Source organism: Salvia splendens, chromosome 3, assembly GCF_004379255.2.
Source record: "Salvia splendens isolate huo1 chromosome 3, SspV2, whole genome shotgun sequence".
In the NCBI taxonomy this organism is placed as follows: domain Eukaryota; kingdom Viridiplantae; phylum Streptophyta; class Magnoliopsida; order Lamiales; family Lamiaceae; genus Salvia; species Salvia splendens.
The window spans coordinates 42,142,239-42,152,852 of NC_056034.1; the positions used below are offsets into that span (position 1 = coordinate 42,142,239).

Genomic DNA, 10,614 nt, shown 5'->3' on the forward strand with positions numbered 1-10,614 from the left:
GATTCAAAAAAATAAAAATAAAAAATGTTTAAACACAACGGCTATGCCGTTGACGAATGGGAGCGCGCCACGTGTGCGTCCGCTGGCACGGACGTGCTCGATACATCGAGCAGCGCCGTGCCAGCGGCGCGAGCGCAGCGGCGACGGATGGCGTCCGTGCCAGCGGCGCGGACGGCGGTGGCGACGGACGCCACCGCTGCGCATGCTCTAATGTCTCAAAGTCATCCCAATGTTCGAATATCTTGTAATTTTGTAATGGAATATCAATTCAATTTATACTACTTCGTTTACTCTGATTTGGATTCTTTTGTATAATTATTTAAAAACTAGATTATATCGTTAAAATATGTAATTCATTTATTTAGTGAAATATAAGAAAGATACTATTCAAAAAATAAAATGGGCCAAATGAACGGGACAAGTTATGGAGAATGAAATTTGTTTAGGGTCGTAGGAAGTTAAGTGGGCCAAACAAATGTGATATCGGTCCAAGTAATATCTACTAATGGGCTTCTATTGGGCTCAATAAATTAATACCCAGTGGCTGTTCGGTTCATGAGTGTGAAAAGCCCATTTACTTTCGATGTTAAAGAACTACTACTATAGTGTGTGAAAAGAAAAAAGGCGATTTATTTTTGTGACTGGTTTCACATCATTACCCAATTTTTAGACTGGTTTGCAAAAATGCATGACCTTTTGAACTATTTATAAAAAGAGTTGCTCGCCTATACTCTCCACTCCATGAGCCCTAAACCATATTTATTTAATCATTCTAACTAACACTTAATTATCCTAATAATATTCTAATCCCTGTAGTTAATTAAGCTCGCCTAGCTTGAGCTCTTAATATTTTTGTGTGCCGAACTCGAGTCTGATAGTGTTCAGCTCAGCTTGCCTCAGGCACAAGCCTGAAGTCCCTACAACTCAACAAGCTGTCACTTGCCACAATATATCCTAATAAATTTTTAACCCATTTGCACTACAAAAAATTTACTCCTATTTTTTAAGGACACGGAGATTGAGACGTTATTATTGGCGTTTGGAAAATTTTTAAAATACCAATAATTAATGACACAAAAGAAAGTGTCCTAAATTGAGAACAAATTATCATAATCTTTTGTTTTTTTGATAATTTGCCCGAAGAGGATGAAGATGAACGCAAGAACTTTGTATGAACACCAATACACACTCACGCAAAACTCACAAGCAAGAAGACAACAATTACGTGGTTCGGCTATTGAAGCCTACGTCCACGGAGGAAAGAGATCGCACTTTTATTACTCGCTCAATGTGGTAGAGAAGATACAAGATACAAAAGAATCCTCACACGCTTAAGCCATTTCTCTCGGTTACAATGAACTCTCAAGCTCGACTAAGCCTCACAAAGATAGTGTGTGATTACAATGAGAATGAACTAACTAACGCTCCAACCGTTTTAACCAACTCAATCTTGATGCTAATTAGTTCCCCATCACCTTGCTGATTGCTTCCATCTTTAACACATTTTAAAGATGCTTTTATTTGTCTCTCCTAATTTTAGTTGGAACACCAACAATAAAGACACTTTATGAAGTGCAGGTGGCGTAATTAGAAACACAAATTATTGTCCTTAATAGTATATTAAATAGAGTACTTAAAGCCATTTTTTTGTGGTACTGCTGGAATTATTGAGAGAGAATCGATTTATTAATGGGAGTGTACATAAGAATCAAGATTTGAAAGTTTAGGTGTCCCTTATAAGTACATTAATGATATGAATTATTTTAGAAAAAAGGTGTGTGATAGGTAATATTCTGAAATCAGTATTTTTTTTCCATTTAAATAAATATGAGCAATTAAAAGAACTGTACTGAAAGTTCATATTTAAAATCTTAGTTTTGGCTGTTTGCCATTAATGCCATTGCTGAATGTCGCATATATAAATGTGTGTTTTCTTTTTTTAGTTACAACTGTGATTTATTTTATGGGGCTGGAAGATGAGTAACGTGGGGAGCTTCGAATAGAGTGAATTTGGCCTTGCTGTTTATTTCTATTATCACTAATTCTAATTTTGACAAGAGCATTAAATATTGACAAGACCAATTTTGTTCTATCATCTGTTCATATATACATGCATATTTTATTTTGGTTTTATGCATTTTGAATTCGTGAGACCTTTTGGCAGAGAATTACTCCATCCGTCTCATGTTACTCGCACTTTTCATTTTAGATCGTAAATTTGGGATTGATTTTTTAGTATAATTAAATTAGAATTTTAAGTATAATGAGATATCACTTAATAAAGGAGCTCTTAACTTAATCTAACATATTAATTAAATGCATTAATTCTAACTTTAACTATAAATAGTGTAAGGAGTTTGTGACGAGCCAAAAAACAGCATTGCAAGTAACATGGGACAGAGAGAGTATTTCATTTAATGATGATGCTGGACTTATGTTTGTGGTCTGACTAAATGATAATTAAATCAATAATTATGATTTTGATCTCACAATGAATAACTAAATAACAAGAAATTAACAAAGGTCCATCATAATCTAATAAGCAGAAAAGTTGAATGAATTAAAAGTCGTGATTCTAACCTCTCAACTACTAATTCAGAAGAATTAGTTTGGTATTTATCTGTTCACAAACTTCACTATTCTAATTCTATGAAGCTCTTTCATATAAAAAAATGCTCAATCTAATTTTCAAATTAGTAATCTGATGCCAATTAATTATACCAAACATATATGGAGTAATTAACTAAACATCATTAATAATATTAAATAAATGAATAAGTACGCTGCATCTGAAACAAGTTGCAGGGATACAAGTGTAATACGAGAAAACAATGGTGTTTGAGGAATATTCTAATTAAACTTAATATTCTTACCGTCGTTGAAAATAGTGGCTACACATATATTGAGACAAATAAATAAAATGACGTCTTGTCATAATGCATGGGATATAACTATTCATTGTCTCATAGTATCAAATACAGTAACAATTCCCACCACATAAATTTCGCCTCAAAAGCTAAGGCAAAGCTATACATTTTAAGTTTTATTTCTTAAAATGAAAAATTTATATGGCATATCCACAAACATATAAGTTTAGAATATATAGTGCTATCAATTTAGTAGTAGTATTTTCATGTTACGGTTTAACCTTTTGTGCTATATATAAATGGAGTGTTTGTGATGTGAATAGTATTGAGTTTTTGTTTTATATCTCGTAAACGTGTTTTAATTTCTTGTGTATAAAGAGATTAAGTAATGAGTGAAACTCACGTTTAAGTTATGTGTACTTAAAATTGTTTTTCTTTCCTAGCCATAACCTTTTAGACCCAAGTGTTTGAGCATCGAACAAATTGCTAAGTTTTTGGGCTAGTTGTTATTTAAATTACAATTATTGTTATTTTTTGGTTAATCTAAATTAGAATATAAAATCATAAATTTTAAATATATTTTAGTTATCCCACAATGGTCAAAGCTGAAAATTAATTTAGCAAAACCAATATGATATGACAACAAAACAACATTGTTATACTTATAAGTTATAACTGAAACGGCGTAATTTTGGTGTTATACTTATATCATGGTCCATGGATTTTTTATTTTGACTTATTCATTTTTTACTTTTCTGGGATGATTGCAAAAAAAATTGAAAAATTAACTTCCTCCGTCCCACTTTATTTGAGGCGTTTCTTTTCAACACGAGATATAAGAAAATTGTATTTAGTGAGTTAAATAAAGTAAAATAAAGTAGGGGAGAAAATAAAGTAAAAGAGAGTAAAGTAAAAGAAATAATAAAGTAGCTGTGATTAAAAGTTTTGTTTCTAGCCAAAAAGAGAAATGATTTAAATAACTTGAGACAACCTAAAATGGAATACGACTCAAGTAACTTGGGATGAATGAAGTATTTATTTTAATTTTTGCGATTAACTAGAAGTTAATGCAATTATTCTAAGATTTTTTTACATTGTTGAGCTGCTTTTATTTATATAGGTTTTATCTTTATCTTCAAACTTCACTTAGCACATATTGCGGTACTTATCTCACATATATTCCATAGGTTAATTAACCAATCTTTTGTATTAGGAATCTTGATCTACAATTATAGTAAAAAATAGTTTATTTTAGTAGTGTCATACTAATATTTTATTGCTGTAAAAAGTGCACGCATTCGCGCGTGTCAATCTATGATGTGGAAATGTTCTGAATTGGGAAAATTGTTGGTATCCCTCAAACACGAAAAAGTCATAAACTCTGAATTATGAAGAAACTAAATTCGATACGTAAACGTAGCAATCGTAAATTGTTAATAGTTTTACTTTGACTATTAGTAGATTACTTGTGGGATTGGTTCATTACTTGGAGACTTTTCAATGTAAGAGCGTAATTCACAATTTAACATTAATGAATTATGTATGTATGGTAAATAGTAATACATACAACTATGTTAACACTATGTGGATATTGGACGTTTGAGTTGGATTGTATATTTGTATACCCAATCTTTCAATCCTATTCAAATCAAGCTCTTAATCACTAGAAAGATAGTACTACTTCAAAATATATTTATGACTCACCCACATTATTTTTAACATATTATTTGACTTTATAGAGAAATGAGTTAAAAATTAGTGTGACATAAATTCCATTTTTATATATCAATTATATATTAGTAAAATGTGAATGTTAATACAAAAGTAAATGTGTTTTTTATTACCGACGTCCAAAATGGAAAAATGTGTTTTTTATTCGTGGACAAAGAAAGTATTACAATTAGTAGTATTGTGTAAAAAGGTTGTTATGTTTTTGAAATTTTCTATGAGAAAAAAATTCGGTTTTAGTATAGAAAAATCCTGTATACTCAATAGTTCCATGGACTATAAGATCATTTTAAATAATAAAATAATACAATTTCTCGTAAACACATAGAAAATAAATATTTGTACAACTTCTCGTAAAAATGTATTATTTGATATTAAGAAGTATCATTATTATCTTTATTATCAAGGAAAACTATAACTTGTGGATAGATACTAGTACTATAAAATAAAGTTTCATTAAAGAAATGAAATACAGCTAAAAGAAAACGTTGACCAGGGGCAAAGTCTCATTAAAAAAAAGTTTCCGATAAAAATTAAACGAAAACGAGGATGAAGGATAAAAGTAGTAAATTTATTGCGAAGAAAAGAAAAGTATACATATAAAAATATCGTTACGGACTACTACGAAAAAAACATATATACAAACAAACTATATGCACAAATATTTTTTAATAAAAATACCAACATAATATAAAGCGTACATATAGAAAGCAAAAATACCAATTACTATATGAGTTTCGTTCAGGAGGAATGTAATATATGGAAGATAGTCATTGTTTTAATAGTCTTAGTAATAAAAGAATCTACAACTGTTAAACTACGTACGAAAGATAAAGGGAAACAATAGTTATAATATTTTCAGTATAGAATACATGATCCAACTCATTCATATAAAAACTTATCAAGAATGAAAGAGAAAAAATTATTGAAATAGAAAATGACTAGTTTTTGTGAGTATTGTTTGCTATGAAGAAGAAAATGAGTAAATTATTCTGTGGCTTTTTCTGCAAATAACAAGGTAATTTAAATAATCATTTGAAATTATTCTATTCGGTGCAAGGAAAAATTACTACTATTCTCAATTAAAAAATTGTCACAGTTTTGATATGGAAAATGTATTTTCTTTCTTTCTCTCTGTCTTGTCTTTTTTGTACTCCACTTTTCTTGAGATAGGACGGGGTGTTTAATAAAACTGGTTTTTAAAAGGATTTGTATATAGAGATAAATCGAATTTTATCTATAAATTAAATTATTTAACAATGTTAACAAATGATATCATATTTCCTATGTTACTATTCTTTAAGCTTATAAGTATTAATACTCCATTATTCTTACTATTTTATAAATTAAATTGAATTGTGGGAAAAAAAAACTATATGTACTTATATTCGAAATTTTATACTGTGATAACAAAATTAATATAAACGGTAGCAAATTCTAATCACAATTTAATTATTAAATTCATGAGTCCATGAGGTTAGATGGTGGGGGCACATATTTATTTTTAACAATTATGTGTTACATGTGCATTTGTCTGCATCTAATACAAGTAAAATTAAAGCAGAATTCATGCTTTTATTGGTTAATAATGATATAATCAGGTACTCCCAATAAATGTCCAATAGATAGCCACTTATTCATTTTCCATACTTTCTAAAAATATCTCTCAGTCCCTTATTATCTGTTCCAGTTTTTCATTTGATCCATTTCATATTAATTGTCCTATTTTATTTTTATTATTCTTTAGAATAGACCTAATATTTCACTAACCCAATTTAAAACTTACTCATTTTATTACTCCCTCCGTTTATCAATAAATGTCTCATTTTGTCATTTTCATCTGTCCACTAATAAATGTCTCATTTGTTTTTTACTACTTTTGATAATAGACATCACATTCCACTAATTTCATTTCAGTCACATTTCAATATAAAACAAATATATAAAAATACGACCACCTTCCACTAAGATTTTCCACTCACTTTCTACTACGTTTCTTTAAACCTATGTTGTGTCAAAATTGGCCTTATATCGGTGGACTGATGGAGTACTAACATAAAAGTATGACTCATATTCCACAAAAGTTTTTTAACTCATTTCCTATAAATTTCTTAAAACACTTGCTAGATCAAAGCAAGACACGTATTGAGGACGGAGGATGGAGTACTTAACTTTCCAATAAATGGTACTCCAGTCTCCACCACTGCTGCTTCCTCCCCCACATATGTGATATGTCTTTGTTCTTTATGCTATTTTGATGAATACAAGTACAAACATTACTATTTTGATGGAGTACTAAATAATACTAAAAATACTCCATGAAATTGGAGATGAAAATTGGACCAGGTGAAACGTTGAGTCATCATGCCTAGATTTGAGATCCAAGGTGTGAACAAAATAGCATTGACTCCGGAATGCAACTAGTAAATGACAATTCAATTGTAACAAATATTAGTAGGTATGGGTTGGTTGCAGGCATTCCGGGAAATTTATCACGATCTGAATACATAAACATAAATACCACAACAAGTTGTCAATTTCATTTACTAAAACAATAACGACATCATGCGTAAATTTATTTCAATAATTGCTTAGATTAGTTGTGGTGGGTTTTAAATTTTTAATAGGAAGCCCCCTCGAACCAACTTGGGGCTGCTATTCCAATCCTACTTTTCGATTTTTCTCTCGGAGTATTAGAGCATCCACAGTGGTGCTCATTGGGACGGACGGCGTCCGCGCCGCTAGCGCGGCACCTCCCTGCTCGCCGCTGGCACGTTGTTGCTCGATACATCGAGCTCGTCTGTGCCGCTGAGCAGGCGACGTGGCACGTTTCTATTCGCCAACGGATTTTCCGTTGGAATTTTTTTTAAAATAAAAAATAATACCAAAAATTAAAAAAAATATTTTCAAATTCCCAAAAATATAGCCATTTTTTACCATTTTTGGAATTTTTTGATTTTTTTAAAACCCCAAAATCATCTATAAATACACACATTCATCATCCATTTTTCATATCAAATTTATCTCTCATTCATCATTTTTCATACAACTCATCTACATCTTCCTCTCTCACTCAAACCCTCTCTAAAATTGGATTTCACCGATATCATGGCTGAAGCGGAGCGCGAAGAACAAGAATACTATGAACAATATCGTACCGTCTATGAAGCCTATGTCGCCGCCACCACCCCCGCCCCTCCTCCTCGACCAACTAGATCAATTCGCCGCTACATCCCTCGTGACCGGGAGGGAGCCAACGAAAGGCTCGTTGTCGACTACTTTTCCGACCAGCCGCGGTTTTCTGAAGATTACTTCCGGCGCCATTTTTGCATGTCAAAACGATTGTTTATGCGTATTGTCAATACATTGTCCGCCCGTATTGAATACTTTCAATCAATTAGAGACGCAACAGGTCGACAAAGTCTCTAGGCGTTGCAGAAGTGTACTTGTGCCATCCGACAACTTGCTACTCGGCGAACGGCTGACCTCTTCGATGAGTATTTGCATGTGGATGAGTCAACTGGAATCCTATGCCTCAAAAATATCTGCGACGACATTCGTTCTGCTTTCGGTGAGGAATTCCTTCGGGCACCCACCACCGAAGATTGTCAACGACTACTTCATCTTCACGAAACGGTCCACGGTTTTCCCAGTATGCTTGGCAGCATTGATTGCATACATTGGAAGTGGAAGAATTGTCTGACTGCTTGGAGGGGGCAATACTTAAGCGGTCACAAAGGCGGAGGCCCAACGCTTATCCTTGAAGTGGTCGCCGACTACCGCCTATGGATTTGGCATGCATATTTCGGTGTTGCCGAATCCAACAACGACTTGAACGTGCTCTATTCTTCACCACTCTTCAATGATGTTTTGAATGGTGTAGCACCGGTGATCGACTTCACTGTCAACGGAAATGCATACCACATGAGTTACTATCTCGCCGATGGTATCTACCCAAGGTGGTCTACTTTCATGAAGACGTTCAACAATCCGCAAGACCCGAAACGGGTTCTTTTTGCGCAGAGTCAAGAGTCGGCTCGGAAAGACTTCGAAAGAGCTTTTGGGGTCCTTCAAGCCCGATTCAACATTGTGAAGGCCCCGTCTCGGCTGTGGTACGTTAAGAATATCGCTGACATCATGTACACGTGTATTATCTTGCACAACATGATTACAGCTGATGAAGGACCGATGGCGGCTAACTTTTAGGACGAGGATGAAGCCGGAAGCTCAACCGCGAGGTCTCCCCGACGCCGAGGTGTGCATACGACGGTGGGCGAGAGGATCGAAACAAGACACACAATGCGCGATACCAGAACCCACACTAAGCTACAAGAAGACCTAATCATTTGGGCGAAATTCGACCACGAGTAATGTGTTTTTTAATATCATGAATTTAATTATGTAATTTTTTACTTTTAGGATTTTAATTATGTAATTTTTAATTTTTTAGTAATTTGTAATGGTATCGGATATTTTTAATGCATTTTAATATTGTGAAAATGTTTTTAGTAATTGAAGTATTTAAATTAAATAATAAAATGATGGGACCCTTGAGCACGTCCTTGCGGAAGAGCATGAATATGAGTGTTGTGCTCTTGGGGACGAGCAGGGAGTAAAAAGTAATAAATGTGGGTCCAGGACCACGTCTGTACTCTTTGGCAAGAGTACGGATGTGAATGCTCGGTGGGAAGAGGTGTAGAGATCTCTCTGTCTATATATATATATAGAAAGATGGAATCACGATAATAAACACATTAGTAGGAGAGAGAGAGGCAATGGGAAGATCCGCTTGCTGCTCAAAAGTGGGATTGAGGAGAGGGCCATGGTCTGCCAAAGAAGACTCTCTTCTCTCCTCTTACATCCAACAACACGGCGAAGGCCAATGGCGTTCTCTCCCCAAAAAAGCAGGTATAGTATTTTTGTGTATAAATATAATTAATTAATTGACTAACTGATTTGAGTTTAAATGGTTGAAATTGAAACAGAGCTGCTGAGGTGTGGAAAGAGCTGCAGATTGAGATGGATGAACTATCTACGGCCAGGGATCAAGAGAGGCAACATAAGCGAAGACGAAGAGGATCTGATCGTGCGGCTGCACCGCCTCCTCGGGAATCGATGGTCCCTGATCGCCGGCAGATTGCCAGGTCGAACCGACAATGAGATTAAAAACTACTGGAACACTCATCTCTTCAAAAAACTCAATTCCGATTCCAAACCACCACCACCACCCTCCACCGCAGCTAAGAAAAAGAAGCCGTCTAAGAAGACCGCCGCCACCGCGCCGCCGGAGATCGAAACTGCTAAAGTCTTCTCGCCCAAACCTACTAGAATTTCCTCTGCTTTTCTGAGGAACGAGAGCTACGACAGCTTGGGCAGCAGCAGATCGTCGAGCAGCGAGGTCGTGGCGGCGGCGGCGGCCGCCGTGCCGGAGATGGAGTTCTACCACTTCTCCGATTCGTTCGGCGGAGAGATGTGGGAGCAGGTGTACGCTGAGTATATGCAGCTTCTTTAATTAATTAATTAATTAATTATAGTAATTAATTAAATAAATAAGTGGATGGAAAAAAGCAAAACTGGCGGCTTTTATCGTTTTATTATTGTCTCTTTATGTCTGCGCCTCATCATTATTAATTCTATTATTGCTACTACTATTTCTGCTTACTTTTCCTTTCTTCTTCTTTTGTTTTCATAAATTTAGTGCTTAGATTTGCTAATTGTGACATACTCCAATGAGACTTTTCAAAACATTGAACATGCCCGCCAACGGAGGTAAAAGATTTGAAATTACTTACTTATTTCTACAACTAATTATCGGAAAAATTATTAAATTTAGTTAAATTATACTGTACTCATGTGTACCTTTGAAAATGAAATAAAAAAATCATGAATCTTGAATTCGATCACAAGTATCCCATGACAAAAAAGTACTTCGAACATGAACTGAAAAAATTATGAAAATTGAATTCGGTCACAAGTATCCCATGAAAAAAAAATCAGTTCGACTGATTGTAATATATTG

General features: G+C 34.1%; 1 protein-coding gene across 1 annotated transcript; it reads left to right on the forward strand.

The window, feature by feature from the left end:
- Positions 1-9,360: 9,360 nt before the first annotated feature.
- LOC121793352 (transcription factor MYB1-like) lies at positions 9,361-10,256 on the forward strand. The gene is made up of 2 exons (XM_042191347.1): positions 9,361-9,503; positions 9,581-10,256. Exons 1-2 carry the CDS (start codon positions 9,371-9,373, stop codon positions 10,105-10,107), a joined length of 660 nt encoding a protein of 219 aa, XP_042047281.1. The 5' UTR covers positions 9,361-9,370; the 3' UTR covers positions 10,108-10,256.
- Positions 10,257-10,614: the final 358 nt, after the last annotated feature.